Source organism: Callionymus lyra, chromosome 2 (assembly GCF_982586985.1).
Source record: "Callionymus lyra chromosome 2, fCalLyr1.hap1.1, whole genome shotgun sequence".
NCBI lineage: Eukaryota > Metazoa > Chordata > Actinopteri > Syngnathiformes > Callionymidae > Callionymus > Callionymus lyra.
In genome coordinates, this window is record NC_141819.1 from 30634476 (window position 1) to 30650115 (window position 15640).

The 15640-nt window shown below is 42.6% G+C and overlaps 1 protein-coding gene across 6 annotated transcripts in view; it reads left to right on the plus strand.

Annotated features, from left to right (window-relative positions):
* The window catches only part of pde4dip (phosphodiesterase 4D interacting protein), a 61370-nt gene that overhangs the window by 24851 nt on the left and 20879 nt on the right, over positions 1–15640 (plus strand). For 4 of the 6 annotated variants that reach the window (XM_087784636.1, XM_087784637.1, XM_087784638.1 and 1 more), the window contains exons 1-9: positions 9018–11100; positions 12182–12295; positions 12371–12490; positions 13096–13188; positions 13939–14148; positions 14215–14373; positions 14930–15025; positions 15101–15238; positions 15324–15503. In XM_087784636.1, the coding sequence (XP_087640762.1) occupies positions 10021–11100; positions 12182–12295; positions 12371–12490; positions 13096–13188; positions 13939–14148; positions 14215–14373; positions 14930–15025; positions 15101–15238; positions 15324–15503 (2190 nt within the window). In that variant the 5' untranslated portion in view covers positions 9018–10020. Of the gene's footprint in view, positions 1–4395; positions 4507–5929; positions 6007–6715; positions 6831–7493; positions 7631–7708; positions 7803–9017; positions 11101–12181; positions 12296–12370; positions 12491–13095; positions 13189–13938; positions 14149–14214; positions 14374–14929; positions 15026–15100; positions 15239–15323; positions 15504–15640 lie in introns of those variants that run through there. The other 2 variants (XM_087784641.1, XM_087784642.1) reach the window with 1 other exon arrangement.

A 15640-nucleotide genomic window follows, 5' to 3' on the forward strand; every position in this document is an offset into this window, starting at 1 on the left:
AGGGGAAAACTCTACTAAGCCATGTAAGCTCTTTCGCTCTCTAGTGGTCAAAATATTTACTACAGATAAATAGTGTAATTCTGATTAAGAAAAATAAAAACTGTCATAACAGTGTGTTCACAGTTTAGCTGAAGACACGAGCACACACACTCATTAGTCTGAGTTAACCAAACATCTCTGCTGTGTTCCTTGGAGCCGCTATGAAGAACACAAAAACGGTCCTTGTGTTTTTTTCACATCCGTCTGCTCTCCCTCTCCACATGTTTCCAAAAATGAATCCAAACAGAGCGCCAGAGATCGGAGAAGAGATTAGGTTACACCACTTCCCAGAGACAAAAAAGCCGAGGCTCGGCCATGACAGTTGGCAGCGGGTTCAGAGTTCTGGAGCGAACACGATACCGTAATTTAGCTCTGCCATAAACACGCTGAAACGAGACGCAGATCTGCACCATGTGGAACTCGGTCCTGGCGATAAAAACGACCTTTTTGGCTTCGATCTCGACCCCAGACAGTTACAGCAAATACAAGATTGTGTGATTGCATGAAGCATGTTTGTCATCGCTCACTGGCGAGAAGTCCGTGTTTGGCCTCCAGTGTGTGAGAATGTTTGTGATGCTGAGTTTTCTTTTGGACTACACCTTAACTATGGAAGTGTTCGCTATGTTTGTAGGAGAAGATTTTTGTTGTTTTCACTGACGTTTCTGTCAAGCCAACGTTGCATCAACCAGAGCAACTTTGACCACAAGGTGGTTACATAGGGATTCAAAACAGTCTTTGGTTCTTCCATATTTGGAGTGAATTAAACCTGGTAAACTTTCTGATAGACTCAGAAGATTCACCATGACTCACTCAGAGTTTGAGTTTGTTTGACACTTTACAGTGAATCACTACAAGTGATACAATACGTATCACGATACAGTAGCATTGATACCACATAATGATATATATTGTGATATTGTAGGAACAACTCTGGTGCTACAGAATCTGTAGTTCTTTTTTTTATAAATGTTATTAAAGTTATTGTTGAATATCGTTACGGTATCCTGAAAAAAACCCATTCAGGTCTATGTATTCTTTCTCACGCACCTACAAGCCATATTAAAATACATGAACTGTTAGCTGACTCTAACACGATCAAGCTAGGTCAGGCTTTCATCACTTCCTGTTCTCGTAGAAAGTTTTTATGGTACTCCAGATGTTTCTGGAATGAGAAGAGATTTTAACGTGTAGGGTTAGTTAACAAAGACGTGTGTGACTCAGTCTTCCTTCCCTCTTCGTTTTTTTTCACTGTGCATCCCTTTCTTCACTGAAGAGAAGGATTTCAAGAGTCAAGTCCAGGATCTTCATGGCAAATCACGTTGTTAGCAGAGCCCCCTGGTGGACACTGGACAAATCATAGTTGTGAAAAAAACCTTCACTGTCCACACTGTTGTTTGGTCCATTAAGAATGATACTGCTCGTCTGCATCTGGTTCTGGACCTCTCTCTCAGAGGGAATATCGGTCCGCCTCGTCATCTCCTTCTCCGGTTCTTGGTCCATCAGTCACAGTCGGAACTTCACGTCCGGCAGGGTCGAATGTCTCCGCTGGTCCAGGATGTAATTTCAGGACATTTGATCAGGATAAATTCAGCGCTGTGTTCTGGACAGATATCACCTGCACACCCGGATGTCATGACGGGAACTCAGGGCGTCAGAGGTGGGATGAAGTGGTTGAGATCGTTTTTTAACAATAGCTTACAAATACTTATATGGACGTCATTGACTTACTGAGTGAAGATATGGTTTTATGTTTGTGGAGATAATGACCAACTTTTATGATTTGTTGCTAACAACTGTAAACTCACTATTTGTAAAACTGTCTTATTTTAGGTTTGATTTTGCATTTTTACCCAATTTTGTTGAAGCCATGTCAATTATTTTAGTGACTACTGGGGGTGTGAGAAAATATTGATACAGTCAAATATTGCTATGTTTTTTTTAACAATACTGATATTTAAAAGTTATGTATCGACATTTACTTTCTTTATTTTTTTATTTTTGGCTTTCAAATTATATTTTATGGTTAAACACTTTTATTTTTCGAGTGTGAAATATATAATATTTAAATTAAACATGTAAATATTCAGATTTTTCCATTGAAAATTAAATTTTGTCTTCTGCAGCTAAAATCCCATAAGAATCCAGCAATAACTGAGGACAAGAGGATACAGTCTACAAAAGTCACTTTAGAAATAACCATTACTTACTTACTTACTTACTCCTGCAGCTTTTAAAGCTGATGTTTGGGCATAGTTTGGTTTAAAAGAAAAACCCAGATAAAACCCAAATATATTCTTGTTCCTGAAGTATCATAATAGATCACAATATATAGTATTGTTGCCCCTGCATCATGATGCGCATCATATCGCCAGATTCTTGCCAATACACACCCCTAGTGACTAAACAATAAAACAAGAAGTTGCATTGCTAGCTGACTCTAAAGTACTTAGTAGCATCAAGCTAGCTGCTATTCTTCACCTGCTCTCTTCTTCTTCGTCTTTTCCGAATTTTCTTTTTCGCCCAAAATTTGTCGCCATTTTTTGTCGAAGTCCTTTGACCGCAGAGCACCTCGGATACTCAGGTGAGCAATTAATCTTAAACCTAAATTAGCCTCTATTAAATAGAAGAATCGTAATCTCTGAGTATTACAAAAACAAAACAATAGAAAATTATTCACAGGATTTTACTCTTTACCACAGTTTTTTTTCTTCCTAAAGCACAAACATTTTGATAAAATGTCCTTGATCACACAACTCTCTTGTTTGAAGTACATAAAAGTCTCAAGCAACAATTATGTTAAAAATATCTATCTGGAAGACAAATTACGCAAGGAAACAAAAACTAGCACTTAATTGCTAGGACAAGTTTAGAGCATTACAGTCGCTGGCATGTCGTTCGTGTCGCCGTGGCGACCGACTCTTAGAAGCATTGTTTTGCAGCAACAAAGCCAGAGAGCGAAAATCTGAATCTATTGACTCAAGAAAGAGTGCGAGGCCTCGAGCTCCACCGAGCATCGTCTTGTGAAGCGACATCAGAGGCGGTTTGGGAGGAGACGTCTGGACTCTGGTTTGACTCTGGAACTGAAGGTTTAGGAGACACCCGGGCTGTTTCATCCCTCACTGTTTACTCGTGTCGCCTTAGCAACCTCGCAGGAGCAGGAGACGTCTCACGCAGGAGAACCTACATCCCGGCACTTTTAGATCTGGACCAGAGTCTGTGGTTGTTATTGTTGAACCGACTCTCAACGTTACATCACGTTGTCGTTAACTACAGTGAAGGTTATCTCACATCACAACATGATTATTATTAACGTATTAGTTTCAATTTAATGCTCTCTCAAAATTAATCTTCACAAACAACGAAGACTAAACTGCTGTGTGTGTTTTGATGTGACAGGTGTGTGTGTGATCTTGTGAGTGTGAAGGGTACATGTGAATGAATCTCCTCAACTCTTGTGATAAATATTACAGTCGTCTGGCAGCATACAACTTCTCTTAACATCATTAGTCATTCATTTAACTGATCTGTATCGTCAATGAAGAATGTTTGACATTTTTGACGCACCATGTTTTTACATTTACAACCACCAGGAGGCGCTAGGCGTCCCTAAACATTCGCTCAAGTTTCAGTCTGAAGTGCAAAGACTCAGCAGATATTTAAAGACTACAGCTGTCAGTCAGCGCAGCAGTTGGACACAGATACAAATACACACATGCACAGACACACACACTCAACATTAGATACACACATGTAAAAGAACATAGACTATGAACTAGATAAACACACAGAAGCAGAAGCCTTGTTGAAAAAGGAAATTCTAAAAACACAAGCACATGCACACACAGCTCATGCACGTACACACATCCTAGCACACACGCATACACACATGCTGTTTCAACACACAAACATGCTCACACAAACACACATTCAGACAAACATGCACACAAGCATTAATACACAAACAAACACCCATACACATGCTCATGAAAGTACACACACAGACCCACACAAACAGACAATTACACACACATTCACACATGCACACAAACACCTCAACACACAGACACACACTTGTGTCATTCCTGGCATGACTTCCTGGTGCTAAATAAAGACCCTCCAGCCCCTCCCTGCCTGAGAGGGTCTCCTGGTCCTGTGATGGTTCTGGTCCGGTCTCAGTCGTTGATCACTACCGGTCGATGTCAGAACTCTTAGGCTTGATTCTTCTTAGTGAGCGTGTTCTGAACCGCCAGTGTGTTGTCATGCAGGGGTAGATGGGGGGCGTCGACGCCCCCGCGAGAGCACACACTACAGGTCATGTCTAATCCTGGTTTCCGTGGTTACCGCACCATCTCGCAGCACCTGAACGACCTGAAGAAGGAGAACTTCAGCCTGAAGCTGCGGATCTACTTCCTGGAGGAGAAGATCCAGCAGAAGTTCGAGGAGAGCGGAGATGACGTGCACAGGAGGGTGAGTGTGACGCTGCAGTGAGAAGAAGTTCTGATGATCGTGTGTGAAGTCGTCTAGTCCTACAGTGATACACACACACACACACACACACACGTCCACAACATGTCTGTACTGAACAGTTGTCTCCACCAGTGGTTCTGACCCACTTCTTCATCTTTCATATCACAACTCAATTTCTTTGGACCCACTCGTGGTTTTACCTGGTGATGCAGTCTTCCACAAAACACACAAATAGCAAATACACAAATCTCACAGGCTCACTCTTCTACACACACACCCTCTCACACATGGACACACTTTTACGCACACACTCAACTTCGCACTCACAAGAAGTCACTCTCACGCAAAGTATTGCACACCTCAAAAACTCACAGTCTCACACACGCTTACTCTCAGCGTAAAACACACAAAAACACAAGCTCACTATCTCACACTTGCTCACTCTTGCACTTGCATAGACTCACTATCCCAAACACACTCACTCTTACACACAAACACAAGCTCACTCTCTCACACACAAACACACTCACTCTCTCACACACAAACACAAGCTCACTCTCTCACACACAAACACACTCACTCTCACACACAAACACAAGCTCACTCTCTCACACACAAACACACTCACTCTCACACACAAACACAAGCTCACTCTCTCACACAAAAACACACTCACTCTCACACACAAACACAAGCTCACTCTCTCACACAAAAACACACTCACTCTCACACACAAACACAAGCTCACTCTCTCACACACAAACACACTCACTCTCACACACAAACACAAGCTCACTCTCTCACACACAAACACACTCACATTCCAAAATTAGCTCTCAAACACTTTCAAACACAAACACTATCTCACACATTTTCATACTTTCACTTACACATTAAAAAACACTCACTATTTCACATTATCTCACAGAAAAAACACACTTACTTTGTCACTCATGCTCACTCTCACGTGAACAAACCCACTCACTCTTACACACTCATGCTCACTCTCACCACAACAAACACACTCTCTCGCACACTCAATGTTTATAGCCACACCAAGCCACAACATAAACAAACACACACACATAATTGGACCAGTGATTATCTTCTGGGTCAGTGGGGTCTCACGTGTGACCCCGTTCTCCGGGATCACTGTGGGCCCTAAAATAGTGTCAGCACCTGCTCTCTCTCTCTCACCCCTCCTTAACTCCTCAGATCCACTTTTAACTCTTGGCTCAGGACCAGAACCAGACCGGTCCGAACCGGTCTTCATGTTGCCAGGAGGCTCCTGTGGAATGACCCTTATCTGTCCCCCCGGCTCACTGACCTGTCGGAAAGTGGGTCAGCGGGTCGGCGGGTCCGGGGAGGCCTGTGTGTCTGAGGCCGTGGTTCTCATCGGAACCTACTGTTGTTGTGTTCTCAGAACATCGAGCTGAAGGTGGAGGTGGAGAGTCTGAAGAAGGACCTGCAGGAGAAACAGGAGCTGCTGGACCAAACTCTGTGAGTGTCAGTCGTCGTGTGTGTAGAGGTCAGAGGTCGCCTGCTGAGTGCAGCAGCTGTCTGTCAGTTGCTGTTTCAAATCCTCGATGGAAGAGCCAGGATGTTGGAGAGAATCCTCTATGTTTTTGTGTACATGTTTGTTACTGCTATATCATACTGCTATATATAATATAACAATATTAAAGTCATAATTACAAAACAATAATAAATATTTCAATATGGATAAGTAGTGCAAAAACATGACAATACAAATACAACAATTAGTCTAGAGCCAAGAATTGCATCTGCATTGATAATCTTTTGTGTCCACCTTATGTTTTTTGTTGGTTCCTTTTATATATGTCTGTGTAATTGTAATTCTTTGTGCATTTTTCTTTATAGTGTTAATTAGAACAATAAATGCGAGTTGTTGAGGAATGTACGACAATCATAACTAAAAACCATCAAATTACTTTACATGGAAAACTGTATCAAACACACACTTTAAATTAAAATCTAAGAAACAATAACAAAATTGAAATTGTGTTGAACGTTTATAAACACAACTCACATTCACCCACTGGTGGATAAAAGATGATCTTATCTTAAAATTAAATGAAAGAAGAAAGTAAAAAGAATTTAAGTATTTTTCTTATTACAGTTTCAAATTTGTAATAATCAGTCAGGCTCGGTTCAGAATCTAGATTCAGCTTCAACATTTCGCCCACAGTGTCGCAGCTGAGAGTCACAATGAAGCAGAACTGCAGCGCCATCTGCAGGACAGACAGCAGGAGATCACTCACATGCAGGAGATCCTGGAGGCCAAAGTTCAGCTGCTGCAGGAGGTGAACGCACAAAAATAAACACTCACATAGACACACTCACGCACTACGTTAGGAGGATCACACATTCAGGCACACACACAGAGACTCACACACACACCTGAAGACACAAGCACAAGCATGGATACACACATCCAAACATTTATACACACACAAGTAAGTAAGTAATTTTTATTTATAAAGCGCTTTTCCAGACCAGGGTCACAAAGCGCTTAAACAATCAAAACAATATTCAATAAAGTATATACTTTAAAGGGCAAGTTAAACTGATAACACAACAGGAGTTCCAGAAAATCAAGTACACATTTAGACATACACACAGACTCCCACACAGCCCAGTAGAAACTCAAACAAATATAAACAAAAACACACGCACATTCACACACACACAAGCACACCACACACACAAGCACACATTAACACACACACATCTGCAGACACTCACACACAGATACAAAGGAACACACATGCAGACAAATGTATACACAAATGTACACACAAAGAGACTCACACAGACATCAGCAGACAAACATACCGTCACACAATAACAGACACACCGGCAGAAACTCACAGACATACAGTATATACAGAGGATTACACTGCACACAATAGCATACACACTCACACCAACAGAGATGTTCCTCACACACACACTCGTGTTTTCAGGAAGCTGAGCTGGCGAGAGAAGAAGCCGGCAGGATGGCATCTCTGGCTGATTCTGAGTCCAAGCGTCGACTGGAGCTGCAGCGAGAGCTGACGGAGAAGATGGAGGAGAGAGAAGCTGGACGTGTTTGTGAGGACAGGTGTGTTCATGAGAGTGTGTCATTGTGTGTGTGTGTGTGTTTGGGTGCTCGGTGATCTCCATGGCAACCTTCTTTCAGAACACTGGAGGAGTTGAAGCAGCAGAACCTCTCGCTGGCTCGACAAGTGGACCAGATGAAGGCCCAAACTCTGATGTCCTCACCTGCACACCAGGTATTTCAGAGTCTGGTGGGAACATGTGGCAAATTTTAAAACAAATGAAATAACCATGACATATTAAACGTTTCAACACAAACACCAAAAGTACAAAATGAACAAAAAACCCACTTAGATTTATCTGTTCTGTGAAAGAGTTCTTAACCCTCAACGACGAGACTCTCTCTGACGCCAGCTACACTATCAATCAACGCACACAAACACACACACACCGACCAGCGTAAACCCAGAGTATCATTTGTCAGGAGTGTTTGGTCTCACACTCTGATTAGGATTAATTGACTTTTGATTATAAGTCATCAGGGTTTGATCGATGATCGCTGCCGGAGCTCAGCATCGTAGGAGTGTAGGACACACACGTATGTAAACACATGTAAACACACACACACACACACACACACGTACACACGTACACAGACACACACAAAGATGTGATGAACTAATTTGACTTTAAAATGAGTTGACGTCAGAAAATAAGAAGTCATGCGATGTATTTCTAAAAGACAAACCGACTGGTGTGGTCTTTTGTGGACGTCATCTTAACCCTCAGTTAAACTATTTAATGACTCGCTTGTATCAGATGTGTCCCCTTAATTTAGTAAATGTTGTCGTCCAACCTTTTTTAAATAATAATAAAAACATATTAAGTTGGTAAAATATAACGGAAAAATGTGTAAACAATCAATACTTGAGACTTGAATTCATCTTCCTAGTTGAAATATTGTGAATTTTTCTGGACTGACTGACGCAGACGTTACTTGTCTCCCCTCCTTTTTTTCTGCGAATGGTTCAGTCCATCAGCAGCTGCGAGATGTCTCACTCTGTCACTAAGTCAAGATTGCAACGTGATGCGACGTGATTTTGCCTCAAACTATTTAGAGGATTTATTTTCTTATATTTGTAAAAATCATAAATAAATCAATCCTAATGCAAAGCACGGAAACAATATAAAACAAAACAATAATTAAAAAATTAAAAAACACGTTTAAGGGTTTTTGATCGCAAACTATTAAACTTAAAACATATATCGTATTAGAATTGAATGAATAACAAACATTAAACAGTCACATTTATAATTTTGATGAAAGTTTCGCATGAAGAACGTAACTCAGGTCCCTTGTAGTTCTACACCACCACCGAGTAATAGACGACGCTCGCCGTGGAGTGAGGCGTCATCTCGCGGAGACGATCTCTGTCGAGTGTCAACGTCGCTGCAGTCTCTCCTCCATCACCGCCTCATGAAAACGCCTCGAACCGAACCCGAACCCAACTCTGTGGCAACGTTTTTTTAATTTTCCACATTTGGAGCCGCCCTTGCAAAGAGAAGGATCTTTTTTATACGATTTATTGTTTTTTTTTTCACCGGACTCGAGGAGGACTTGAAGCCGAGGAGGAAGTGAAAGAAGCGGATTCATTCTTCTTCTTGCAAAGACCAGCCTGTCAGTCCACCTGACGAGCAGAATCTCAGCAAGAAAGAAACGATGACGAGTTCATCTCTTCATCCCTCCATCTCTTCATCTCTTCATCTCAGGAGTTGACGTCGCCCGTTCACTGGAGCCAGCGATGACGTAATTTACTGGACATTTCACCAAATCAAGGCTAAAAATTGGAAACACTTCTAGTTCATTAGAAACAAAACTGTCCTTTAAATACAATATAAACTTTGATAAATTAAACGTACTCCATGATTTTTATTCATAGCCATAATTTACATTAATTAAATATAACTTTAATTTTGTATATATACATTTTTTTTAAGGAGGATAGCATTTTGCTAGGTTCATATAATAAGCACTTTAAAAAGTACTGTTACAGTAAGTTTTTTCACGAAGTGCAATATAATTTATTTCCAAACATGTGACTGTTGACTAAGGGTAAAAAAGAATTAAGAATTAATATTTTATTAAAAACAATAGTTTTCAGAATTCATCTTATATATTATAGAGACATTTAATGACTTCACAACAAGTTTGAGCCGTTAAAATACTATTGTCACTATTGAATTATTTATTTATAGAATAAATACATATTTAGCTTACATCTTTTTTTAAACTTTGTATTTTTAAATACTAAAAAAATACATTTGCTGATATAATAAGCAAGTTCAAGATGAAAGTAAGTTTCAGTTCACGTATAATTTAGATGCTTGTGGTGCTTTTGCACCAAAACCTCAAAGTGGTTCCAACACATTCCTGGCATCTGAAGTCCTGCCGCCATGCTGGACGTGGTCAAGATGAAGGAGTCGTGCCGGATCTGTGCCCGAGAGCTCCTCGGCAACCAGCGCCGATGGATCTTCCACCCGGCCGCCAAGCTGAACCTGCAGGTGCTGCTGTCGCACGCCCTCGGCCTGGAGCTGACCCGCGACGGCCGCGGCGAGTTCGCCTGCTCCAAGTGCACCTTCATGCTGGACCGCATGTACCGCTTCGACACGGTGATCGCCCGCGTGGAGGCGCTGTCCCTGGAGCGCCTGCACAAGCTCCTGCTGGAGAAGGAGAGGCTGAGGCTGTGCATCGGAGGAATGTACCGGAAGCACAACACAGGAGATGGAGACAACGCGCTGGACGTTGATGTTCCACCTGCAGAAGCTGCCATGATGGACCTGTCCACCCTGCAGGGCGGTCGCTACACCGACCTGGTCCAGGACGATCTGACCTACTCGGTCTACGAGTCCTGGGCTGAGAAGGAGGACGCTGGTCTGGACCAACACCAGGAGCAGCACCACTGCACGAGGAGGTGCCGAGGCTGTGCCGCGCTCAGAGTTCCAGACTCTGAATACGAAGCGGTCTGTAAAGTCCCCAGAATCGTGGGGCGACGGAGTACTTCCTGTGGACCCGCGACACGCTACTCGCCCAGTGGGGAGGACCCCACCGGACTCACAGATGTCACATCTGCAGCCACAGAACTCCCCTCGGCGGCTCTGGACACGTGTGACCCGACCAGTCCGAGTCCGGCCACGTCCGTGGAGTCTCTGGATGAAGCTCTGAATGTTCCCCTTCCCAAGTCGCCGCACAGACTGGAGACCCCGGAGAGGAATGAGCAGAGCTCCGGACTGGAGATGGTCCTGAGCCTGGTCCGGGGCTGGGAGTACCAGCCGCTGAAGCCTCAAAGGGGCAGCAGGCTCCCGGTGTTGGTCAGACCCATAGTCGAGCGTGGATCGTTCAGAATCGAGACGGACCTTAGGCTGGTGGTACCAGACCTGGTGGTTCCGTGTCCTCAGCTGCAGCTGCAGGCGGAGCTGGCCGAGATGGAGGATCAGTGGCTGGACGACTACGTTCAGTGTCGGCCGTTTCAGCAGGTAGTTGAGCCGGACCAGCACCCTCTGAAGCGGACCTGGTCAAAGGTCTTGACTGTATTTATGTGGCCCTCATGATGTCAAAGATCATGTAGAAACGTATTTATTATAGTTCACTACTAATCTCTTAAGAGGACTATAATTTTTTGCTTTTATTGTCCCTCAAAAAGATTTTAGTCATTTAAAATGTTTTTTTAATAATTATTTAACATATTTAGCGTGACTTTATACATTCCCTGCTTTATTTTTGATTGGCAGCCCCTCACAACAGCCACTGTATAAAAGGTGGCCCCTTAGGAAATGCTCTTTAGCATGGTAACACTGTGGTTGCCTTGGCAACCTCCGAGACACTTCTTGTTTGTGTCAGTGATGGTTGCAAACGTTTTCAAGAGAGCAGAGGATCAGTGTGTTGGTGCTTCTGATCCAGTGTAACGACATGATTTCACACGATGATGTCAAGGCGTTGACTAGAATGAGGAAAAGAACACGGACACACACTGTCACGCAAACCAAAACACACACACACACACACAGGACACACATGCATATCAAGATAACATTTAACACTAACAAACACATAAACGGAAATACAGAGCACAAAAGACACGCAGACACACAAACAAAACCCTAGTAACAAACACAGCAGCCAAGTTAAACATATTATACACAAATTAGTATTGAGATGACACAGTGTAACACACGTCTACAGATGGACAGAAAAAATACACACAGGAGTCGTACACACTAACATTTAACCTTCATTACAGCTCTGTGATCTATTGGTTGGGCCTAACTCATGTGACATCATGCTCATCTGTGCAAACAAACAACTGGTTACCGTGGTAACAACTGTTTCCTCAGGAAGTCGTTGACCACATCTGTTTTTAGTCCTGGAGGACTTTGTTTTTGATGAGTCATGGAGGCAGATTGGAGTCAAAACTGCAGTTTCTTCTTGATCTGTGACTCTCTTAAATTCCCTACAGTGTTTGAACTCATCGTCTCCTGCAGCTGACTGATGTTCAGTGTAATAGTCCCATAGTCCCTCTGAACTGACACTGAACTATTCTGGTTCTGTGTCTCTCAGGGTCTGATGCAGGAGCATCCGGGTCAGAACCAGAGTGCCGGGGATCTGCAGGCGGCACAGCAGCAGGTCCGATCACTGCAGAACAAGATCAGAGAGAGCGAGAGCCGCAACCAGGTAGAACACACACTCTTGAGTTGTGTGGGAGAAATGTTAAGTGTAAATTGTGTGTGTGTGTGTGTGTGTGTGTAGAAGCAGCAGGAGCGTCTGTGTCAGGTGGAGCTGGAGCTGCAATCTACCCGAGAGGAAGCTCAGCAGCAGGAGAGGAACATCCAGAACATCAGAGACTCTGTCCAGGCCAGAGAGGAAGAGGTGCTTTTATTTTGAAGCTTTAGCTAAGATGCACACTTAAATGAAATTCATGCATGTACCAGACGCACACATTTATGAAAGTCACATCGAAAAACACTGGTATAAAGTAACATATTTCCGTAAAACACATATCGGACAAAAACACACACACAAACACATCTAACGTCCATAAAAAACACTCATCAAACATAGAAACTTATACAGCACAAACCTAATACAAAGAACAAACAGTCACTAGAAAAAACACATATATCACAAATACAAACAAAAAACACGGAAGAAAAAACACACATGTAAAAAAAAACACAAAATAAAAAAAAAAAACACATCCAGGAATAAAAAAACAAACAATAGAAAATAAAATAAAACACACATGTATCAAGCATATACAGCAGATATACACACTTATAAGTAACACAGCTGCCTGAATGAAAGTCATTGAAATAATTAGATATTTACACAAATTAATCATATAATTCAAGACAAACTTGTCTTTTAGGAGTGGCACACAAAGAGGAGGCAGGGAAGGCCGAAGCATGCAAATGTGAATTTGACTGATCTGTGATTGTGTTTGCATGTGTGTGTGTCTTTGTGTGTCTGAACAGGCTTCTCAGCTACATCGTGTCATTGAGGAACAGAACGTCATGTTGTGTTCCCTCAAAGAACTCGCCGACGGAAGCCAGTTGCAGCAGCTGCAGGTCTGTGTCTCACACACACTCACAGATGCACACACACACACTAACACACACACTAACACATACAGACACACACACACAATGGTAGAAAGTGTAAAGAAATGCATTTAAAGCCCCAGGCATTCAAAGTTTGGTAAAATATATAATGTGTTTTAGATGTTTGGGTTAATATTATACGTTTCAGTTAATAAAATGTTGTTTTAATTTATGTTTGAGTATTTTTATTTATCAACATACATAAAAAGATGTGTGAAACTAAGAGTCATGCAAAGAAAAGTCAACTCTAACAAATCTCAAACTATTTTTTAAACAGTTTTTAAGAAATTTAAAACCGATAGTATTATATATGTTTTTTTATCCAAACCAATTTTTAAAGGTCAATAAATGAAAGAGAATAAAACACAAAAATAAATGAAATACTAGTAAAATAAAAGGTGTAGCTCAGACATCATGAGCATTTCAAATGTTAACAATAACAATATAGAATTTAATAATTTCTTTACGCTCAGTTTGACCTCAGGAGGGCCAAAGAAACACAGAGAAAGGGCAGAAATTGACACACGGGTCGGACTTTGGGTTTGATGTTGGAGTATATTAAAAAAAAGAAAACAACTTTTATTTTCTAAATATAGATAGTTAAAAATGTTATTGTTAAAAGTAAATTGTATTAAGAAAAACAGAGCATCTTGAAGTAAAGAAGAATTGAAGTTGGCTTAAGTTTGTTGATGTTCAAGTTGTTTCTCTGGTCTGCAGGCGTCAGGCTCCAAGGCTCTGCTGGGTCAGACGGAGGTTCTGGCGCTCCAGGCGTCTCTCTTCAGGGCCCAGCTGGAGCTACAGGCGGGCCAACGCTCGCAGATACAAGCGGCGCGAACACATCAGGATCTGAGTCGAGCGCTGCAGAGGCTGGAGACAGACCTGCAGGGGGCGCTGCAGCAGCGCAGGGAGACAGACAAGCACAACCAGGTGAGAGAGAGCAGCAGAATCTAAAAGTAAAAAAATAGTGTTTTCATTTCATCTGTGTGGCGTCAGGAGCTGCTGCTCGCTCTGGAGGAGACTCGCTCGCTGCTGCAGCAGCAGGAGGCGCAGCGGAGCGACGACGAGCTGGCGAGGAGAAGAGAGAAGGAGGAGCGAGAGAAGGAGATCCAGGAGCTCGCAACGCTGCTGCAGAGCAAAGAAAGACTACTGCAGGTACAACTCCTGCACCTGAAGGCCCCGTTTCTGTGCTCTGAATGATTGGGTATCTGGGTGTGTGTGTCGGCAAGAATCTTACGACACGTGTCACGATACACGGGCAACGATACAATATATTGCAATACTGTAGGAACAAGTATATTTATTATAATAATATATATTTATAGTATTTTTGAGTACTTGTGTGTTGCAGAAGTTACAGACTTTCACATGACTCTTGACCAAGTCGTGACTGTCCAAGCATCAGCTTTAAAAGATGCTAGAGTCAACCGTATCCTCTCGTCCTCAGTCATAGCCAGGATGTAATTGTTCCTACAGTACTGTGGATGTAACTACTGCCATCCAGCGACTTAGTATAGTTTAATTGCAACACAAAAATTATCAGACACCGTTATTATTTCTTATTATTTATAAATAAAAATAAAAATAATTGTACTTTATACACACTTTATCAAAATTCCGATACAGTGCTGTTGCATATCAGTTGTCGTGGAAAACAATAATACGATATTGAAGTGTAGCGATTCTTCTCACACCTGCACTGGTGCTGCAGGACTACTGCGAGCTGCTGGACGACTCCACGGACAAGAGAGACTCTCGGCTGCACAAACTTCGTCAGAGGATCACAGAGAGAGACCGAGCTCTGGAGGTGACGACAAAAAAACCTTTCAACACACCCTTTGCATGTGAAAGTCTGACAGATGTTTTCTGTTCTGGCCGACAGCGAGCGGTGGACGACAAGTTCCGCTGCGTGGAGCAGAAGGACGAGGAGAACCGAGGCCTTCAGCTGCTGCTGCGAGAGAAGGAGCGAGACCTGGAGAGACAACGCTGCGTCCTGAGCAACAACCAGGAGACCATCACCGTGAGAGACGACACATGTGACCACGGTCGGCCAATCAAACGCTCACGTGTGTGTGTGTGTGTGTGTGTGTGTGTGTGTATGTCAGAGCCTCGAGGTGCTCCTACGAGGAAAGTCACTGGAGCTGCAGCAAGTGAGCGACACCTGCAGGAATGTTCAGGTCCTCCAGCAGGGGGCAGCAGAGAGACAGAGTCGCATCCTCCGAGAGAGCGACGGCATCATCAGCCAGCTGCAGGGGGCGCTGCAGGCTCAGTCTCAGGAGCTCCAGGTGAGCTTCTTCCACGTGTCAAAAATAAAACAATATATAAATATTTTCAGTCTAATTCTAAACCATATGTGTGGATCTAGTCCATATGTGGTCCGTCAGATGGTTGCATCAAAATCAATGTTAATTATTTGATTAGA